General features: G+C 43.5%; 1 protein-coding gene across 10 annotated transcripts in view; it reads left to right on the top strand.

The window, feature by feature from the left end:
• Kif13a (kinesin family member 13A) overlaps positions 1 to 19368 on the top strand; it is a 183835-nt gene extending 164467 nt beyond the window's left edge. For 3 of the 10 annotated variants that reach the window (XM_047557237.1, XM_047557240.1, XM_047557239.1), the window contains 6 exons: positions 43 to 120; positions 4615 to 4662; positions 5577 to 5682; positions 7912 to 8063; positions 14182 to 14973; positions 17772 to 19367. In XM_047557237.1, coding sequence (XP_047413193.1) covers positions 43 to 120; positions 4615 to 4662; positions 5577 to 5682; positions 7912 to 8063; positions 14182 to 14973; positions 17772 to 17789 — 1194 coding nt within the window. In that variant the 3' untranslated portion in view covers positions 17790 to 19367. Of the gene's footprint in view, positions 1 to 42; positions 121 to 4614; positions 4663 to 5576; positions 5683 to 7911; positions 8064 to 8562; positions 8668 to 9018; positions 9061 to 11243; positions 11341 to 14181; positions 14974 to 17771 lie in introns of those variants that run through there. The other 7 variants (XM_047557233.1, XM_047557238.1, XR_007109350.1 and 4 more) reach the window with 6 other exon arrangements.
• Positions 19369 to 22765: the final 3397 nt, after the last annotated feature.

Below are 22765 nucleotides of genomic sequence, written 5' to 3'. Positions count from 1 at the left end.
TGAGACCCTCATGAGTGTTATCTTTAAATTGTCTGTTTACAGGCTGTCACCGTCAAAGAAGCACTTTCCACCAGAGCTCGGCACATCCGGAGGAGCCTCAGCACGCCCAATGTTCACAATGTAAGCTCGCCCCGGTGGGGACCTGCTTCCCGCGTGACCTGCCTGCGGATTCTGGTGGGGGCCTCGGGGACACAAGGCTGGGGCTGGCACAGCAGGACTGGCACTCCCGACACTGAAGCAGCCCCCAGAGTGCTGAGCCTTCTCCGTACCAGGGAAGCAGGCAGCCAGAGAGCCAGGCTCAACGTGCAGTTGCTCGCTCAGTTCCTAGTCTTTCCTTTGACTGTTTCCATTATCTTCCTCCACCAATTCATCTAGAAAATTCAGCGGACAGAAATTGCTTCTGGCGGAGGGGGCACTGTTATGGGGAAAAAGGACAGATTAGTGCACGGACCGCTTCAAAGCATTCCCTTCCCAGAAGCTGCAGAGTAGAAGTAAGAGCCTTCCCAGGAAAAGCACAGGATTATTTGCCTTCCCAGTCTCCACAACTACCAGAAAATTCTTAAAAACATGGTGAACGTTGACAAACTTGTCGTACAGTAGGTCGCAGAGGAAGTCACAGCAGAGAGCAGTAATCTCTGTCTTCCGAGTTGCCTGTGACCACAGTGCAGTCACTAGGACAGATAGTAGGACTCAGACAGCTGTAATGGAGGAAACTCTGTCCTGATGAATAATGAATCTGAGAAGAGATCATGACAGAAATTAGGAGGTATTTACAAGTAAATGGTAATAAAAACATGCATATGTTGATATTTGTGGGATGCAGTTCAAGTGATACTTACATGGAAATGATTAGCCCTGAATTCCCTGTTCTTCTCATTTATGCATCAAAATACTAGACAGTAGAGAAAATGAAGAGTGAGAGTTACTATTAAGAAATATATAGTGGGGCTGGGGAGATAGCTCAGTCAGTAGAGTGCTTGCCTTGCAAGCACAAGGCTCTGGGTTCAATCCCCAGCACCCCCCAAAAAAAAAAAAAAAAAAAAAAAGAAAAGAAAAGAAGAAATATATAGTGCTTATGTTTAAATTTTTAAAAAAAGCTCAGCAAGGTAGTGTGCACCTGTAGTCCCAGCTGCCCGGGAGGCCAAGGTGAGAGATCCCTTGAGCCCAAGAGTTCAGAACCAGTGACATATTAAGACCCTATTTCAAAAAGGGGGAAGGGAGGCAAAACGGACTGGGACGTATCTCAGTGATGGAGTGTGTGATTAGCATGCACCAAAACAAAACAAAACAAAACAAAACACTTACTAAATAATCTAAATCTCTTTTACTTTTTTAAACCTTAATCTAATCAAGACTCCAGGTCTAGCTACTAACTTTCAGAGAGGACAGAGGAGAATATTAAATACCACCACAGGAATTCAATTAGCAAAATCCAGACTAAGGGAAACTACAGGAAAAATGACCTAATTTTTTTTAAACAAATTAAACTTAAATCTGATTAAATTGTTTTTAAAACAGATTAAACTCCAAAGAAATTCAGTTCTTCTTAAAGTTTTTTTTCATTGTAGATGGACACAATATCCTTATTTTTATGTGGTACCAAGGATCAAACCCAGTGCCTCAAAAGCACTCTACCACTGAGCTACAGCCCCAGCCCAAATTCAATTTTAAGAAAAGGGAGAACTCGTAGATTTAAAGACACTGAAATATATCAGCCAATTGCAGTGTATGAATTACTTTGATCCAGATTCAAAATAAACTAATTATGAAAATGTTCACAAGACATTTGAACATGACCGTATATTTGATAGTATCTATAAATCCCCCAAGTTGTAAAGATGTGATAATGTATTATGGTTATGGTTTTTTAAAAAGAGAGGGGAAGAGTTCCTTTTCTTTTACAGATTTGTAGAAAAGACAGGTGCAGTGGTGCACACCTGTAATCCGAAGTTGAGGAAGGAGGATCACAAGTTCAAGGTCAACCTGGACAACTTAGAGGCCCCGTCTCAAAATAAAAAATGAAAAGGATTGGGGATATATCTCAGTGGTAGAGTGCCCCTGGTTCAATCCCCAGTACCACACACATACACACACACAAATTAATAATAATAATAACAACAACAACAAATTGAAAAGGGCTGGAAATGTAACTCAGTAGTATAGTGTCCCTGAGTTCAATCCCCAGTATTGTGAAAAATAAAAATAGAGAGATTCATAGACAAATAGTTATGGATATAATTTTTTTTAAGTCAGAAAAAGAAAACCAGAATACATTCAAGTAAGGAAGGAAATAAATGTTAGAGCAGAAAAACAATATATTCAAATAATATTAGAACAGACTTAAATGAAAAAAATAATCAGCAAAACTGAAAAGCAGGTTGTTTAAAAAGTCTGGTCAAATGGACTGACTTTTTTAAAAAGATTGCTTGGGGAGGAAAAGAAAATATGAGAAAGGGAGAGGAAGGGGTAGCGGGTAGGAATGGTAATGGAGTGAAGCAGACATGATCACCTCATGTACATGTATGACTACATGACCAGTAGATCCTACATGACCAGTGATCCTACGTGACCAGTGATCCTACGATATGTACAACCAGAAAAGTGAGAGATTACACTCCATTTAAGTACGACCTATCAAAATGTATAAATGCATTCTAGTGATATACAACTAATTAGAACAAATAAAAAATTAAAATTAGAAAAATAAAACCAAAAAATTATTTTTAACTTAAAAAAAATAGAAAATATGAGAAAAGATACAAATATTAGTAATGAGAAAATGGATTTTTTTTTTTTTTTTGATCAGTATTGGAAATTGAACCCAGGGGTGTTCAGACACCAAACTACATTCCCAGCCCTTTTTATTTTTTATTTTGAGTAGGATCTCACTAAGTTGCCCAGGTTGGCCTCGAATTTGCAATCCTCCTGTCTCAGCCTCCTGAGTAGCTGAGATTACAAGCATGCACCACCACACCTGGCTGTGAGGTGTTTTCATCAGAGTTTTAATAGAAAGAAGTGAGAAGTAGCCTCAATATCCATCAACAGGGGAATGGAACAAAAAAAGTTACCCGCACTCTGTAACACCACGTGTGTAAGACAGCACACGAAGTATAAAACTATGGAAAATAGGGGTGGCAGAGCACTCGTCTCCAATGGAGGAGGTCCTGGGTACCATCTCTAGCAGGGTGGGTGGGGGACTGTAGAGATACTGTTTATTGATTTTTTTTACTGCACCACTGAGTTACATCCTTGGCCCTTTTTACTTTTTATCTTGAAAGAGGGTCTTACTAAGATGCTGAGGCTGGCCTTGAACTTGCAATCCTCCTCCCTCAGTTTCCTGAGTTGGCGGGATTACAGTTTTGTGCCACTGCACCCGGCTGCTATTTATTGTCTGTCAGTATGTACACACGTAGTGACACAGCATGTGTGGAAATAACTTTGTATTGAGTGTAGTCATTATTCCTGGAGAGGGAAATAAGAAGAGGGAGGTCATACTGTTATCACAAAAGACCAGGCTGGATGCAAACCTCACAGGTCAGCTCTTTATTCAGAAATGAAGTTTCATGCAGGAACCGTGTGACGCCGCTGGACCTGCTTTCCTGGTGGAAAATGAGCCGCTGATCAAAGGAGGGGACTGGGCTTAAGTAGGTTACACTGAGAGGTGACTTAATGAGCGAGTCAGCTTGGGCACTCAGGAATTTGGGGTCTGTTTCACGGGGCAAAATGGGAGGGAATCTGGGGTCTGGTCATTCTCTGGGATTTATCTTACTGAACCTGGGGTCAGTGGTTGGTGTCTGGAAAGGATTGGTTTAGGGAAGGATCAATGCTTTGGCCTCTTCCCAGAGACTGCCTTTCTAGGTTTGATGGACTCCTCCTCCCCAGGGTTTGTTTGATCACCAGGAAAGAATGTACTGGAAGGGATCAGTGCTCCCAGCGTGTGGCTTTCTTTCTCACTCCCCTTTCCCCGAGTATCACTACTTTTGGGGTTTGTCATTTTCCATATATAACACATACAGTGTTCAGCACATCTGTGGTGTTACATTTCTTTATATAAAAAGACAATTTTAGCTGGGCATGGTGGGGCATGGCTGTAATCTACTGGCTCAGGACACTGAGGCAGGAGGATCACAAGTTCAAAGCCAGCCTCAGCAACTTAGCAAGGCCCTTAGCAACTTATCAAGACCTTGTCTCAAAATTTAAAAAGTACTGGGGATGAGGCTCAGTGGTTAAATGCCCCCCAATACAATCCCTGTTACCAAAAAAAAAAAAAAAATTATGACCGGTTGTGGTGGCTAACACCTGTAATCCCACCAACTCAGGAGCAGGAGGATCGCAAGTTCTAAGCCAACCTCAAAAGCTTAGTGAGGCCCTGAGCAACATAGAGAGACCCTGTCTCTTGAAATGAAAAATAAAAAGGGCTGGGGATGTGACTCAGTGGTTAAGCGCCCCTGGATTCAATCCCTGGTACCAAAAAATATATATATATGAGGCATATATATATATTTTTTTAAATATATATATATATATATATATATATATATAATGTGTATATAAAAATAGACAATCATGTTAAATATACAAACCACATTTATAAAAATTACTTGTCTCTTACAGGTCTCTTCTAGCCGACCAGACCTTTCTGGCTTTGATGAAGATGACAAGGTTTGTACCCTGTGGGCATAGCTAGATCATTAGCAGGATCCAAACTCTTGAGAGCATAGCTGGCATTTATACTTTCTGATTATGTCCTCAAGAAGTTCAGATCAAGGGGCTGGAGTTGTGGCTCAGTGGTAGAGCACTTAGCTAGCATGTGTGAGGCACTGGGTTCGACTCTTAGCACCACATATAAATAAATGAATAAAATAAAGCTCTACCAACATCTAAAAATAAAAAATAAAAAAAAAGTTCAGACTCTTCCTCAGAGGCAGCCCACTCCTAAGGAGTTGAAATTGGGTGAAGTAAGCCCAAACAATACATAGGTTTTCTCCCATAGTACACCGCTTACCCTGCACCTTGAGTCTCAGGTATGCATCACGTCATTACACCACCTGCTTTGTCCGGTTCAGTCCTGGCTTGTGCTGCTACCCAGGCAGAATTATTAATGGAACCATTTTACTAGCAAGTGTGTTTGGATTGTCCTTGCATTATTCAGTCACCACAGATGTAGGCCAGATGGATACAAGGGGCTAGGAGGGAAGAAGGTGAACGGGATCACAAAGGGGTTCAAAAGTGGATGGGTACCACCGTGTTTGTATTGGTTGTCAAGTCTTTTTTTTTTTTGCGGTACTGGGGATCGAACTCAGGGCCTTGTGCTTGCAAGGCAAGCACTCTACCAGCCAAGCTATCTCCCCAGCCCGGTTGTTAAGTCTTGAGGAAATACAATAAAGTTAACATTTTTTCCTCTGGGTATACACTGGGTGTGACAGTATTTGTTATATTGAGCACTTTTATCTATGCTTGAAATAAATATAATAAAAGCACATAACTGCCATTAAACATAGAAGAAACTCAAATCTAGGCTTCTTTCTCCTATTGGAGTGACTTAATCACAGTTAACCCATATTTTTACCTTGTAGGGTTGGCCAGAGAACCAGTTAGACATGTCTGACTATAGCTCCAGTTACCAAGATGTGGCATGCTACGGAACTTTGCCCAGGGATTCTCCTCGAAGGAACAAGGAAGGTCCTGGTCACATGGTTTTGTAGTGATATTTCTTTTTAATTACTTAGAAACATATAATCTCGAAGGAACAAGGAAGGTCGTGGTCACATGGTTTTGTAGTGATATTTCTTTTTAATTACTTAGAAACATATAAACAGTCTTTCATGGGTATCACATAACGAGGTACGAAGGTTTAATTCTCGTTAGCTAGAAAAGCTGAAGTGTACTCTTGGACTGAAGCCATCTGTTGTCTTACTCGATTTCCATTTTGCTTTCCATCCAACATATCCCAATAATAATAGTAGTATGCCTTTTGTATATTGTGTATCACTTTAGATTTTCCAGATCTTTTTTTTGGTGGTACTGGGGATTGACTCTGTGTACTCTTGTAGGCAAGCTGTGTACCACTGAGCTACATTCCCAGTAATTCTTACTTTTTTTTTACTTTCTCCTTTATTTATTTATTTATTTTTTAGTACTTGGGATTGATTCCAGGAGTGCATAACCACTGAGCCACATCCCTAGCCCTTTTTATTTTTTGAAACAGGATCTCAGTAAGTTGCTTAAGGCCTCAGCCTCCCAAGTCGCTTGGACTATAGGCATGTGCCACCGTGCCTGGTTATTCTTTTCACTTCTTTTTTATTTTGAGATAGACTCTCACTAAGTTGCCCAGGATGGCCTCAAATTTACAATTTTACTACCTAAGCCTCTCAAGTAGCTGGGCTTATTGGCTTATGCCACCACACCTGGCTTCTAACTTATTTTTCAAGACATCATGTCCTGAACTGGAAGTTAGTTTGGGGACCTTCACAAGTCTTACTATTCTCTATGAAAAGAACAGGCACCTCTGTCATGTTTTTGTACCTTAAAGAATTGTGTATGTGTGTTACTGGGGATTGAACCACAGAACTACATCCCCAGCCCTTTTGATTTTTTATTTTGAGATATGGTCTTGCTAAGTTGCCTAGGCTGGCCTCAATCTTATGATCCTCCTGCCTCAGCCTCCCGAATAGCTGAGGTTACTGGTGTGCAACACTGTGCTTGAATCAAAGGAGTTTTTTGTTTTTATTTTATTATATGTATATAATTATACATACATATATATATATACCTACATATATATGTATTTTGCAGAGCTGGGCTCAAACCCTGGACTTCACACATTCTAGGCAAGTGTTCCACCACTGAACTACATTCCCAACTAAAGGAGTTTTTGAGAGCATGTGATTGGACCAGGCACAGTGGCACATACCTCTAATCCTTGAGAGGTCTTAGCAACTTAGAGAGACCCTGTTTCAAAATAAAATTAAGGGCTGGGGATATAGCTCAGTTGGTAGAGTGCTTGCCTTGCAAGCATAAGGCCCTTGGGTTCAATCCCCAGCACCGCAAAAAAATAAAATTAAAAAGGAAGTGCTGGGAACATGTGTAGCTATTGTGCTGGGAACGTGTGTAGCTCAATAGCAGAACACTTACCTAGCATGCTTGAGTCCCTGGATTCGGTCCCCAGCACTGCAAAAGAGGAGGGTGAATTGTGACTGAGTCCTAAAGTTCAAAAACGATTCCAGAAGTCAGTTTGGTCAGTGGTAACATCATTACCTACACATTTAGTTCTCCCAGTGCCTTGAAGAGGACAGTGTTCTTTGGGAATGTCAATCATTGGTTACCTTATACTTTATATTTTGCTAAGTGTCATTGTACTAAGAATTGGGAAGAAAAAAAGGAAGGGGGAAAGAGACCAAACGAGGCAAGACATGAGAACAAGCAGGAAAGAACCATCTTAGTCCTGTGGAGCTGGGTAGCCTGCGGCAGAAAGTGACTGGCAGTTCACATTCGCTGAGCACACTCATTCATTGAGCATACGTACTGAACCACTCTGTTTGCTCTCTTAAAATGTAACCATGGAAATAAGATATATAAAAAGTAAAACAGTCCATGTTAAAATGCAAAAGTGCGTGTGCAGATGACAAGGGTCCTGAGGACTCAGATGGGTCACCTGAGCCGAAATTGTTCTGCTCAGTGGTACTTACGGAGTCATGGGAAGACGGCAGAGCATTTGTTTCTGATTTCTCTCACACTGACCAGCTCTGTGATTTTCCAGATTTCTCTCTTTTCTTGCTGACGTCCAACCCAGTAGTTGTGTATCCCTTTCATCACGGACCCAGATGGTCCTGGGGCGAGGTTTCCGCCTCCTCCCTGGGCACCTGTGAGCGCGCTCTGTGCCTGCAAACTCCTGCCGTTTTGTCTCTGCAGGTTGTGCCTCGGAGAATCCTCACGCCTTAACCGTGAGCCCCTTTAAAGCGTTCTCTCCTCAACCACCAAAGTTTTTCAAGCCCCTGATGCCTGTAAAAGAGGAGCATAAAAAAAGGACAGCTCTTGAAGCAAGACCTCTTCTAAGCCAAGAGGTAAATGCTTGACTTGTCTGCTCTGTGCAAAACAATGGTGTCGCCCTGCCTCCGGGCAACGGCGGCGTGCGTTCACCCGTCGGATGCTGCATGTGGACACGCCTGGGTTGTGGCTCCTCCGTGGAGCCGTTCTTAGGTACCTCTTTCTCGAGCACACAGGGCTGTGGTAGGATTTTTTTCAATTGTTAATTGCTGTGGTTTTACTTTTGTGTGTTTCCATGTAATTTTTATCTTTTCAGTGAGAAAGAGATGTCTCCTAGGTCTTTGGAAAATATTAAAGGCTTTTACTTATTCTGTTTTTAATCAAACTAATGGTGCTCTCTGCCACCGAATCTGTGTGGTCCTGTCAGATTTCACCAGTGGTTAACTCTGCAGAATTGGCCGCTGCGTTACTCGCGTGTAATGTTGGCATTGCTTTTCTAACGTGCACGTACTCACTATGTATCTCGCTGTCGCCGTCCTTTGTGTGTGATGCGTCTGTGTGTCTTAACCTTTGCAGAGCATGCCTCCATCTCAGGCACTTAACCCTGGCTGCATTGTCCCCCCTGGAAGCAATGGCAGCAGCATGCCCGTAGACCACCATAGCAAACGTGAGAAGAAGATTGTAAGTTCTGGAACCATTTCTGTCCTATTGCCTGGTGGTGGGTTTAAAGCCCTTTCACAGACCGTCCTCTGAAAGCTTTAGAAGAAATTAAGACATGTGATGAATCTTTTTTGTTTTTGTTTTTTGAAGTGATCCCTGGTAATGAAGTTTTGCGTATTTGTGGACATGATCTATTCTTTTTCTAAGTTTTCCTTCTATTTTATTTGTTTATTTTTGCTTTGGATAAGTTTGCTTTTTAAAAATGGGAGAAAGACAGCTATGATGATTCTGGTCTTAAAAAAAAAAAAAAGTAATAGAGATCACTTTAATTAAAATTGAAATCTTTTTAATGTGCCTGTACATATTGCCCAGATCCTGAAGTTAATCTACCTAGAGGAATTGCATTTACTTGGAGTAAGTAACCGTGCATTTAGCTGTGGGTGTGTTTGGAGGCTTTTTTGTGTCGCCGGAGCTACTGCCAAGGTGATTCTGTAGTTTGTAGCTGCCGCTCTGCCGTCCATCATTCCCATAAGCATGGCCATCTCTCTTGCACAAGTAGCCTTCATTCTTTAGCTGGCAGAATGTGGTCCAACCCTGTTGTTCCCAGCCTTGCTTTCAAGGTGGCTTACCTATGTTTACCACAGGTAGGTTGAAATTCTTACTACAGAACCTCACTCCCCAGCTGCTGATTTTAAAATGATGCATTTGAATTTTTGAAACAGTGTTCTACCAGACACTTCAGATTCTAAATCATATACCCCAATTAAAAATATTTGTAAATCCATGTATTCTGAAGTCTGGAAAGAATTCTCTAGTTCTGTGTCTCCGCTTCCACCCTCCGTGGCTTCGCAGGCTTGAAAGGAGTAAAGCCAGCTTGGGGCGGGTGGAGGCTATGAAGTTTATGGCTGCATGGGATCTGCTTTGTCGGGCAGAGTTGGCAGGGGGGTCTCCTGTCCCAGCTATTCTGCTTCAGATCCATTCCAAAGCCTCATCAGTGTGAGATCCTTTAATAGTTCCAAAATTCGCTGCTGACGCACGCTGCAAAAGCTAACCCCAGCTTAACTCGAGCATGCAGTGGGCCACTGCCTGCCTGCTGGGATCTTAGGAAATGACTTCCTCATTCCTCACATAAGAAAAGGAGAAATGCACCTTTCCCCTTCATTTCTGTGTCCCTGTTCCCCTCCTCTGTCCCTCTATCCCAAAGACCCTGTCCTAATTCCTGAAGGAGAAAGGGGCACATAGCAGTAGCTGCTCCTTCGTGTCTGTGAATTTTAATGAACTGTTGAGCCATTTTCCTGGTTACCCCCAGCCCAATTAATAAGGGCTAAAAGGGCCAAATGGTGATGCTGTTTCCCCTCAGCTTCTCTGACTCCCCGATTGGGCCTTTATTGGCATCTCATCACTGGCTTGCCCAGACACAAAAGTGAAACCTATTGTGACGATCTGTTTTGGAACAGTAGACTGTTGGATGAACCTTTGGAGCTGCCCAAGAGGCAGCTTTGCTGTTTGTTAAACTTGGCTCAGTTATGTTCCTTTCTTTGTTTTAAATATCTTTTTAAAAAAAAACCCTATTCATCTAGGACAGTGTAGGATAGAAGCAGATTCTCCTGACCCAGGAAATCTCAAGCAGCAGTAATTCTGTGACCAAATGCACCCCGCAGTGTACCACGTGAGGTCCGATGGGGCCATTTTCCTGCCCGGTTCTGACTGAGAGCTACTCTAGTCTCATCTCCGAGGGTCCTGCCCATTTTGTTCCCAATTGTAGTTTTCCAGGATATTTTGATAGAGCTTAAATATGTTGCTTGTTTGATCAGAGGCTTTAGTTTCTCTTTGGGAAGCTTTGATTTTATTCCTCCTCTTATAAACTGTTTTCTTTCTTTGATCCTAATTACTTTCTTTTCTCTTCTACTCTTAAAAAATCAGAGTGAATCAAGGTTCAAACTTATGGAGGAAATTTGCAGTTGTTCTTGAAAAGTGCTATCAAAACACTGTTCCTGTTATTTTTTTTTCAACCCACCGAATTACCATAATAATTTCTGCAATTACAGAAAATTTAATAAAAATATAGTATATATTGCTGTGCTTCACATTTAAAGCCATACCTTGTTGTCTCATCAGTGTGGGAAGATATACAGGTGTACTTCCTGTTTTGTATAAATTAAGATAAAGACAGCAATCTAGTAATTGTACAACCCCTCTCTGAGGTCCTGCAGGGACAAGATGGGGTTTATTACTTTCATTTTTAAGAAGAAACAAAGGTCTAGAATTATTGAGCAACTTGCCAAGGTCTTCAGCTAATGAGCATGTAAGACAAAGAACCCCTCATCCTTCAGCAAGATTGGGCTGACTGCATTGATTCCACAAGCTTCCCAGAGTGCAGTCTGCTAGCCAGCCACCCAGCCCACAGTACCATGGACAGAAGTCCTGGGGGCCTTTGGCAGATAGAATCCTGGAAACAGACTGTCTCTGGAGGCCGGCACAGACTTGATTGTAGTGGGAGTGGAAGTTGCACTCACCGAGTGAAACTCATTGCAGAGAATCACTGTTTTAATGTGGGTTTTGATCCCTTTTTTAAAATCAAGGTGTTTTGTCTATAGGTAAATATCAGCTGCGTAAGTTAAATCGCAAAAATCAAATCACGAAGACTGTAGCTATAGAGAAGCTTGAGAACTTGACTCCATGCTCCACTTTTAGGTAGGGTTTTAATCCTTTTTACCCTTAAAACACTGTAGGAAGGTGCTTAGTTTAGACTCCTGTAAGATACAGTGATAAATGAGTCTTTGGTATGAAGAGTCTATTTAACCAGACTCCTTCAACATGCATTTTAAGCTAATTAAGTTCTCTTATTTTTTCTTTCCTTGAAGGTAATAATTCAATAACCTTTCAGTCTCCTTTAGATGTTAGAAAGTGTTTAATCTTTACTCAGTTTTCTTTTCCTGGAATAAGTTGTCCTTGCTCCTTTAACTTGTCCCTGTGGGCATTGGGGCACTTTCCCTCCCTAAGTGTGTAACTGCATACTGTTTCCTATTTGAACTTAAATCTCTTAGGGTTTTGTAGATTCTTTGGTTTTACTAAGATCATGCAGATCCTTTAGGGAAAAAGTTCTCACCTTTGTGAGTTTAATAGATTTATACCTATTTCTACTTGTTAAACTCATGGTTGCATATTTCATTCAGCAGAATTGTATTTTAGGATAACATGCTTTTCCTAGGTCTTGAGAAGAAATAACCTTCAGGCATAAAAAGGGACCCAGTTAACTCTCATCTCCAAATTGGTTTTTCTTTGCAACAGATAATTTTTTTTTTTTTTTTTTTTTTTTTTTTTTAGTAATTAATTGCATCAGGTACTTTAGGACTTGGAGGATTGTATTCCTGTGCCAGCTGAGATTATAGGTGATAAAAGATCCAAACACTTGGAATTCAATTTTGCGTTTAAACACGACAAGTAGAGAATCTAGAAAATACAGGCAAAGCCTACTGAGTCAGATGATTCCATCCAGTCTTTGATCATTTGCCAGTGTTCCCACTAAATAATTCTCCATCCTACTCACTGTAACAGTGCTTTTTAATTTAGAAAGTCACTAAAGGTAAGATGTTGAGAGGTTAGTGTTGCCAAGATTTTTTGGTTTTGCTGATTTCAGGAACTTTATGACTGCTGTTTGGTATTTGCCTTTTAATAGCCAAGGAATTAAGACTACTGATTCCTTTAACTCATTTATATTCAAAAAAATTTTTTTTTGGTTTGGTGCTAGAGATTTGCACTTAGGACCTTGCACGTGCTAATCACATGCTCTACCACTAAGCTGCACCCCCTCTACCACTAAGCTGCACCCCCAACCCTTGCACACATTTTAAATACTGTCATGAAAGCTTAATGAGGGCTGAGGGTGTAGAGCACTTGGCGAGCATGTGTGCAGCCCTGGGTTCAATCCCCAGCACCTCAAAAGAGTAAAGTAAAATAAAATAAAAATGAATAAATAAAAACTAAATTATTTTTTAAAACGGAGGACATGGAAGAGTACTAAACTATTTTTGAGGTGTCTAGCATCTTGTGTGATACAAAAGAAAATATTGCCATGAAATTCAACAGATCATTTACACTTGTTTGTGAACTACCTGCACAGTGCGATGATCTTTCTCACACATTCTTAGATGATCTCTCTCTCTCTCTCTCTCTCTCTCTCTCTTGACCTTTCTCTTAAAATGCAGCCTTACTGATTAAAGCTGATGTTTGGTTATAGGTTTTTACAGTCACCTTGTTGTTACAGAGAGACTTCTTTTTTTCTCTTTTTCAGTCCTGGAGATTGAACTCAGGTACACTTAACCACTGAGCCACATCCCCAGTCCATTTTATTTTTCATTTTGAGACAGTGTCGCACCAAGTTGCTCAAGGTCTCCCTAAATGACTGAGGCTGGCCTTGAGCTTACCGTCCTCCTGCCTTGGCCTCCTCAGTTGCTGGGATTTTAGGATTATACCACCACACCTGGCAGATAGACATTTAAAATATCTTGTTAAACCAGATGACCAGTGTGAAAAAACTACCTTTTTTCAGGTTTCTAAGTTCTATTTTGAATGAAGTTTTCACCCATCCAAGCAGAGTTCAGGCGAGCACCAAAATCATCACTCCCTGAAGGTGGGAACGGGCCTCTTTTCTCACCATTGGTGTTCCCAAATCTCCAGGACAGTGACGGCACAGAGTGGGTGCTCAGTGAATATTTCTTGAATGAAAAGCACTATTTGTAGCCTCATCAATTGCTTATGAGGTTAATCAAAAAGGACTAGATAGTATATGTGTTTTACAACATTTTCAATCAACTTAAAAGAAATTATGCACCTCCCCAAATGAAGTCATTCATGTGGAGAGAGACTGGGGAGATGATGACACCCACTTTTCCATATTTCAAAAACAAATCTTCATTAAAACCACTTAATGAAGGAGATTTTCATTTAAACCTCCACATCTACCCTCCTCATTTTCTAGCCCAATATCCATGCTTCTCAATGATCCTAGAAAACAGTAATTGGTTGATGTGTTTTAGGATATTATAAGATGTAATGTAATACTGCATGTTTTTGCTGTTGGAGCCTCTATTTTACTGCCCTCTCTCCCTATAAAATAGCTCAGAGTCTCCCAAACAACCTTAGCCACCTGTACCTGGCTTCTCAAGGTAAGATGATAAGGCCAAAGGAAGGAGAGGTCCTTCTCTCTCTAGCTTTCTTTCTGCTGGTTTAATGAGAAAAAAAAGAAAAAGAGGAAAACATCACAGCTGCTACTAATCACGAGTAGCTAATTAAAAGTCCACTGCCCCTCAGTCCCATCCCTTAACCCAGGGAAGGAAAGTTTTCTAATTAGCATTGGGTGAGTGGAGAAATAAATGGCTTCATATTAGGTGACCATTGGTTTAAGTGACAAGATTTGACCAAACTTGGAAAGAAGGAAGAAAATATAAAACAACTGAAAACTTTCATAGTACTTAAAGCTGGTATCACTGCTACAGTGCTGTAAGAGTGAACTGCTGACTTTGATTTCTGTAGGACTCAGAGGAGGACGAAAGCGAGCTGGAAGCCATGAGCAGGCAGCTGATGAATTCACAGCCTTACGTACCTGTGGAGTTCGCTGACTTCAGTGTCTACAACGCCAGCTTAGAGAACAGGGAATGGTTTTCTTCTAAAGGAGATCTGCCAAACTCACGGGTCTCAGAGAAAGAAGTGTCCCGTAGCCCTACCACCAGCAGTATTACCAGTGGCTACTTTTCCCACAGTGCCTCTAATGCCACCCTGTCAGACATGGTGGTCCCTTCCAGTGACAGCTCAGATCAGCTAGCCGTTCAGACGAAGGACTCAGACTCCAGTGAACATTCTGCACTGTCCCTTGTGCACGATTCCAGACTATCCTCCAACAAAGAGTTGCCAGAAGGAGAAAGAGGCGTGGGAAAGGATAAGCTAAGCCTGGTGCCACTCAAGGAAAACAGTGCCTTAGCCACAGCGAGCCCATCATCCCAGACCACCCCTGAGAAAAACTCCAAGATGCCGTGTAGGACTGGTTCGTGTTCAGAGCCAGACGCCTGCCCCAGAAAAAACGGCCAAGCAGCCAAGGAGTTCTGCCTGAGGGAGGTGACGGTGGAACACACCACTAACGTCCTGGAGGATCATTCTTTCACGGAGTTCATGGGTGCCTCTGAGGGAAGAGGTTTTGACGGTTTGACAGATTCTCCTGCTGGAGAAGCCTCCAGTAGGAGGAACCTACCAAATAAAACAGACAGTAGGAGTGTCCCAGGTGGGCCACAGGACACTGGCCAGCTGAATCCCAAGTTAGAGAACGACCAGGTAATAAATTCCAGAGGCGGCCTTTCGGGTTCTGTGCTGTTGGTGAGCAGCGCCGATTGCATACAGATCCCCAGAGGCCCTTCACTGCAGTGAGGGGCAGGAAAGAGTCATCCTGATATTTATTTATTTATTTTTTTAAATTTTTATTTAGTTGAAGGAATTCTTTTTTTTTTTTTTTTTTAAGTTGTCAATGGATCTTTTATTTTATTTATTTATTTATTTATTTATATGTGGCGCTGAGAATCGAACCCAGGGCCTCACACGTGCCAGGCAAATACTCTACCACTGAGCCACAACTCCAGCCCCTCGTTCTGTTATTTCCAGCAGGGAAGATGCTCTCTGGGACGAGAGCTCTCAACCTGTCCAGCTCCCTCTCGGCGGCAAAGCAGGTCTGCTTTGAGAACCGGAGTGGAACCAGGAAATACACAGGACCAGTGGATTTTTTTTTTAAAACTATCACATGGGTTGGTGTTAAATTAAGCATCCAGATGGATAAGGATCAGTTAATCTCATATTCTTTCCCCGCGATGTTGCACTATTGGCTCTTCCGAAGTCATCTGGTAGCATCTACCCTATTTCATAAAATCTGTGATTCCTTGGATTATTATATGATCCCTTATTTTATATATCATGAAGAAAGAAAAAACAGCCAGGTGTTGTGGTACATACCTGCAATTCCCACTACCTGGGATACTAAATCAGGAAAAGCACAAGTTTGAGGCCAGCCTAAGCAGTTTGTCTCAAAATAAAATGACAAGGGCCAGGGATGTAGCTCAGTGGTAGAGTAACTGTCTAGCATGTTCAAGGCCCTGGGTCTCCAGTATCACAAAAAAATGACTGTATCAGCAATTGCAAGGCACCCCAACTTCAGAGATGTTACAATGGAAGGGGAAAGAGAAGCAGCGAAGAGTTGATAAAATAGTCATCTGGTATATGCAAGATGGCGCCTGTGAGGAAATGGAGGCAGACTGCCTGAGCAATTGAAGTGTGGGCTGTGGATGTTACCCAGACTTTTATGATATTGTTTAGTTCTCACGTGAGAACAAAATAGATGTTTGCTAAGGAGAGCACAGCACATTACCTACATTAGAGACATTAATTACCTACATTAGAGACATTACCTACATCAGCTCAGCCTTCCAGTGTGGTGTTCCCAAGTACTACCATTTCGTCCCATTCACATATCTTTGGGGGTGGGGATGGGGCACTGGAGGTTGAAAGGGGGTGCTTTACCACTGAGCTACTTCCCCAGCCCTTTTTTATTTTGAGACCAGATCTTGCTGAGTTACCAAGGAGCTTGCTAAGTTGCTGAGGCTGGTCTCAAACATATGATCCTCCTGCTTTGGCCTCCCAAGTCACTGGGATTATAGGTGTGTGCCACCATGCCCGGTTTATTCACTTAACATCTTTGGCTCCATACCCACGTGAGCCACAGAAGAGCCCTGTGACACACAGAGCCACCCACACCGTAGAAGCTTTGGGAGAAGGTGCTACTCATGCCCTCGACCCTCCCTGAGGAAGTTGCTGATTCAGAGTGGCGACTTTTCTCCCCACAGTCTTTTCCCCCACTTTCTATACCAGCCCCTGACCCTTCAGTGTGTGGTCTTTTACCCATAAATAAACTGCCAAAAACAAAATGGTGATCTTTTACCATAAGAGAAAGCCTTCTTTCCGCCCTACGAGAGTCACAGGGCTATGGCTCAGTGGCAGAGCTTGTACTTAACGTGCACAGGACCCCGGGTTGGATCCCCAGCTCCAAAAGAGAAGAACAGAGTCACTCCTTGCTTGTGTCTGTTCTTGCAAGCAGATCATGCATTTGCTGAAAAGTCCTCCACTTCCTGCACACTGACCTTGAAGCAGGATCAGCCTGGATGACCTTTGCATTCAGAAGGCCAGGTCAAAGCCTCTTTCACCCCAGAGTTAGGTTTTCTCCTCAAACCGATATGTGCGACACACTCATTAGGGGATGATGGGGTTAAGGGCCTCTTAAAAATTCAAATCCCAGGAGTCCCTTAGCCCCCAGATCTTGCTTCCCAGGAGATGGAGCAGGACGTGTGAGCGGAGGTCAGGTGTCGGGTCTGCACTGTGAGCCGCAGGGCCCTACAGCAGGAGGGAGGGTCCACAGCACCCTCGTGCTTGTTGCCGGGATTCTTTAGAACCTGACAAACAGGAAAAGTTTTGCTTTCGAAAGGTCCCAGAATAGCAAGTGGCAGAAAGCTTGCTTGGAACGTGCAAGGCCCTAGATTTCACTCCTGTCATTAGTAATAAAAAGTTGAATCTGCAAAAATGTTGGTTGCCTCAGAATAATGGGAGGCTGGAGACTCTTCTCCCCTAGGAATTTTGCCCTAGCATGTGGGTTATGTTGCTCGTGGTGGTCTTGCTGCTGTTTGCAGAGGTGGAGACTAAACTCAAGGCCTCGGGGCGCCGAGTGAGTGCTCTAGCCCTGAGCTGCACCTCCAGCCCTTACTGGTTTCAGTAAGTTGTTTGGAAAGTTTTAATGTCTATTTGAAAACTTTTCTGTACTAAAATTTGACTTTAGTTCTAACCCTGAATTGACTTAGAAACAGATCAGAGACAACTTTTTTTAAAAACTGTAACTTTGTCGCTGACTTCGCTTTGCCTCAGAGTAAACCTCAAGGTTTGGGTTCTGCCTTGCATGTTATGAATTCCAGAAGTGAGTTCCATAGGAAATCCAACCCAGCGGGTCCCTTTAGGAGGAGCCTCTTCAAGAGTGGGCCCTGTGGGGAGGTAGACAGGTGGGGACAAGGAACCTGGACTCACCAGCCTCTGCATTCCAGGGCGGCGGGGCACGGTGAGAGGCAGCCAGTGCATCCTTCGCTGGCCCCAGCTTGGCGGCTCTGCTCACCTGGTGGTCGTGGAAAGCACCAGCCCATCTTAAGACACGCTGACGCTCGGCCAACCTCAGACCAGCGCAGGGACCCTCAGCTTTCCACTCTCCAACAGAAGCAGCAGCACTGTGGCCCTCGGTGAATCGTAGCCTCTGCTCTTCCCAGAAAGCGAGAGAGCCGAACTCCTGGATAACTAAGTGACAGTATTTGTGTTTGCACTTCCTGCACATCCCACTGTGTAGAAACCTCTACAGATTCGAACAAACTATATTCTTGTACAGTTTTAATCAGTTCCTAATGTAGAACCTGGAGTCAAGCTCTGATGTGTTTTTTTTTTTATAAATAATATATATTATGTATATGAAATGTGTATCTATAGTATGTCCGTTCAGAGACAGACAAGGCTGCACATTAAAATGCAGATAAAGGTGATTTGTAGAAAATAAAAAGGTACTGGACTTTGTTACAAAGCAACTTGGGCAATCGCTTCTCCATGAGCAGATGAAAAATATTTTATTGCCTAAGAATGAGGTTGCAAATCCCTCTTTACAGAAAAGGTTGCAGATTGCTGTTCTTTATAACCAAAGAACTTACATGGGACAGAACGTCTTGGCTGTCCCCTCTCGTTTTGTGTGAGCGTATATGTCTGATTGCAAGTTTGGTGCCATATTTCCCTTGGCTACCAAGCCACGTGCTGCCCTTCTCTGTCCTCTGTTTCACAAGCACACTGAGGAATCTCACAGCTATATTCCTTGGTCTTCCACCGGTCTGACGCCTGCTGACTTGACGTATGATAACCTTGACAAGGCCTGGGGCCCGGCTGCAGCCCAGCTTCCTATACAGTGGCCGGTGGTCGGGCCAGCCAGACAGGTGGGCAGCAGAGAACAGTGTGGCTGAGCGAACCAAGGCTGCACCGCGAGTGGGGGCAGGTGCTGGGGGAAGGGTGTTGATTTGGGGTTCTGTGGGTTTGTTTGGGATTGGTAGATTTCATTGTGGTGTGGTTTTGCTGCTGTTGTTTTGTTCGATTCTGAAAAATGCTGAAGAGAATGGACTGAGCTATATATGTCACCAGTTCACGTGACACCGTGTTTGCAGGAGACGACTGAATATGGACGAACCTGCTGTCCTGTCCTCATTTGTAAAATTCTCCTACAAATGGAGATGTTGTACAATATGTGTGTGGAGAGTTTTACAGAAGTACCCTGTGTCCCTGTGCGGGAGCCGCCAGCACCCGGGTCAGCCACCTGCGGCCCACGTGTGGCGAGAGGAGGCGTGAGAGCCGGCGAGCCCACTGTACCTTCCCCTGCAAGTTCGTAGCTTTGGGAAGGGAGTGAGACACGGAGACTTTGTTGAAAAGCTGCTGTTCATGATTTTTGTGTATAGTGAGCTGACTGTAGTATTTTACTATTGTCTGTTTAAAAAGAAGAAAAACTGTAATTTATATCCCCTTTCGACTTTATTGTATTTAATTGGTACAGATTTGTTGTGTGTGTTTTAGAATACAAACTGTCTAATTCAGATTTTAAAACATCAGTGGTTGGTCTTTGATGATCCTGCCCGTAGTTTCTGATTCACTTTACCGGGTTTGCACGTAAGTATTTGCACTCACCTGGAGTAGTGCTTACTGAATACTGGTCCCTACTCCAGCATTTGATATCTACTGTCACTTAAATCTGCGAGCAACTGATGCCACAGGTGCTGTTGACGTTAAGGGTCTGACAAATGGAAAGCTGTGGCAGGGGTTGGTGACAGAGTCCTGGCAAAGCCGGGAGGCGGCCTGCACTTCCCTCAGCCTGTCCTCTGTGCAGCCTGGTGACATGCTCTGGAGGTCAGTGCAGCTTAGACAGAGCTGGGCGTCTTCAGAGGGCAGGAGGTGGTGAGTGTCACACCTCCCCAGCTGACCAGCATCTGGTGTGGTGGGAGGGGGGGCCTGGAGCAGGTGGGACGTGGTGTTACCATGTCCGCTGATGCTTAGGCAAATCCTTAGAGCAAGTAGCAGGGCCCCCCCCACACTTGTGAATTGGTGGCTAAAGATCACTTCCTGGAGGGTTTTGTTAAAAACGGTATTATTACAGAACATTTTCAGAAAAATCTCAGCTGTTCATGAGAGCCTTTCTGAAGTTACTGAGAGTTAGAGCTATACAGACTTCCCGGAGGAAATAGGGGGAGAAAAACCCAGAACTTACTCGAATTTTATGATCTAGAGTCACTGAGAGAGAAACAGCTATTTAATATTGGAGTCAGCGGTAGTAACTGAACATACAGTTCAAGACAAAAATGAAAAAATCTGCCGTAAATCTCAGCAATTCTGGAGGCCAAGGCAGGAGGATCACAAGTTCGAGACCAACCTCAGGAACTTAGCCAGCCCTGAGCAACTTAGCAAGACCCTGTCTCAAAATAAAAAGGAGAGCTGGGGAGATAGCTCAGTTGGTAGAGTGCTTGCCTTGCAAGCACAAGGCCCTGGGTTCGATCCCCAGTACCGCAAAAAAAAAAAGGGAAAAAAAATTATGAAATAAAGAGGACTGGGGATGTGTCTCAGTGGTAGAGTGCCTCTGGGTTCAATCCCTGGTACCCCCCCCAAAAAAAAAACATGACATTTGGACACACATTTTCTCATAACAAATATAACTTGTGTTTCTATGGCAATGACTTGTGAGAAGAAAACTTTGTAACTTCAGGGTTAGGTAAGGGCGAGACAGTGTCTTCTACTAAATTATACTGCCCCAGCCAATGTTACTTTTTAAGTTACAATACTGGAGCTTTGGAACAGCCCTGGAAGAAAAATAGACAACTAATTACATGATTAAGCTTTACTTAAAAAGTAAAGCTTCCTGGTTATATCATGAAAAAGAGTCTTGAAAGAAGGTGTAATTGAATGAGAGTCCTGCTCTCTTCCTTCTGGACCAGGAGCTGACAGGAAGAGAGCATGCTGCTGGCACAGCCATGTAGAAGCTTGGTGCTCAGCCTTGAACTCCTGCAGTAACAGCAGCGCAAGAGCTTTCCTGAGCCCACTTTCCAAGCAAAAAGCAAGAACGGAAAGCCTGTCTAGAATGCAGCGGTGTGTCTGGGGTCTTTTTTTTTTTGGGGGGGGGGGTGCTGGGGATCAAACCCAGGGCCTTGTGCTTGCAAGGCAAGCACTCTACTGACTGAGCTATCTCCCCAGCCCCGTGTCTGGGGTCTTCTATGCTAGAAGCAAGGCTCCAAGGCCGGCAGCTTCCCCCCTGACATCCTGGAGGGACCTGCAGCCTCTCGTTGGTGGGGCAGCGGCACCTAGACGGCACCTGGGAAGGCGAGAAGGCACAGAAGGTGAGCTCTGGGCTTCAGAGAGCAGGAGCAGGAGCTGAGGGGAGCGAAAGCAAACCCCAAGTCTAGGTGTAACCAGATATCAAGGATTGAACCCAGGGGTGCTTAACCACTGAGCCATATCCCCAGCCCTTTTTTATATTTTATTTTGAAACAAGGTCTTGCTAAGTTGCTTAGGGCCTCACTAAGTTGCTGAGGTTGACGTTGCATTTGTGGTCCTCCTGCCTCAGCCTCCCCAGCTGCTGGGATTGCAGGTGTGGGCCACCATGCCTGGCCCCACTTGCCTTGTCTCTAATCCCTGCTGACAGGAAGAGAGAAGCACAGATTTGAGTGCCACTCAATGCTCATTGCTTCCTGGACACAGTGTGTAGAGTGGAAATAAAACGTCTTGGTCTTCCTCTTTCCAATGTTCTGGGACTTGCTTCTGTATTGTGTTTCCTGTCTGGAGGCTGCAGGGTGCCTGCACGCTGCTTTCACACTGAGAAGACTAGCTCAAGGGGATGCGCCCGACGTCTCAAGCCCTGTAATCTCAACCATGAATCATGTGCAAAGAAACAGGTAAGCATGGTAGAACGATGAATGTGGTACAAAGAAACAGGTAAGTTTTGAAATTGGCGTCTCTGGAAGAAGAAGAGATCAACTGGGAGAGAGAAAAAGGATCAATTTGATTTTAGCAAAGTCTGAGCCAACTTGACCCTTTCATGTCATCTAAAATGCTTTGAACCATGTAGGTTTTAAAACTGGAAAGTGGTGTTTAAAACGGCTGTAAGGGCTGGGGAGCTAGCTCAGTTGGTCGAGTGCTTGCCTTGTAAGCACGAGGCCCTGGGTTCGATCCCCAGCACCGCAAAAAAAAAAAAAAAAAAAAAAAAAAACGGCTGTAAGCAGTTACTTGGGTCCTTCAACTCTTAACTATCAGCATGAGTCAAATCACCGAGCTGTTCTTAAGTTTCTTTATTATTGTTTGTCTTTTCTTAGTCCAGCAGGAAGTTTGGGGGCTATCACAGCACAGTAGATCAATTTTCCTCAGAGTTTTAGTCAAAGAAAGACACTTTTGAGCAAAAAGCCACAACTTCTTTTGATTGATTAATCACCCTTGTTGAATCAGCATAATCTACCTAGCGTGTGGTTAACCGCAAATAAAACAAGCCTACTTCAAACACCAGCGTTAAAATACTTAGCTGCAGCCACTGCCAAGAAGAGAGCCATGTACTGAGGATGCGGACATGAGGTCTTGCTGGGTACCACGTGCACTCAGGGCGATTTGGCGGTGGTGGAAGGATGCCAGCATACCTACGTTTTTCATGGCAGTCCTTACACATACCGGGGCATTTATTTGTAAGAAGGGCACATAATAGATTACACTTACACTTGGCAGCTTAAAGCAATAAATATTTATCATCTCACACAATGTCTATGGGTCCAAAATTCAGGCTCGGGCAGGTCTGAGTAATCCTGCCCTCATCTCTCAGGAGTTTGCAGTCACATGTCAGACAGGGCTGTAGGTGCCTAAGGCTTGATGGACCGGGGAATCCACTCCCAGGAAGCGTGCAGTGTAGACCTCTGTATGCTGCCTGAATGTCCTCGCAGCATAGCTATTGTCTTCCCTGAAGTCAGTGGTTCAAGAGAGAGGACAGAAGCCA

This window comes from Sciurus carolinensis, chromosome 7, assembly GCF_902686445.1.
Source record: "Sciurus carolinensis chromosome 7, mSciCar1.2, whole genome shotgun sequence".
In the NCBI taxonomy this organism is placed as follows: domain Eukaryota; kingdom Metazoa; phylum Chordata; class Mammalia; order Rodentia; family Sciuridae; genus Sciurus; species Sciurus carolinensis.
This window is presented reverse-complemented; position numbering and strand designations above follow the sequence as displayed.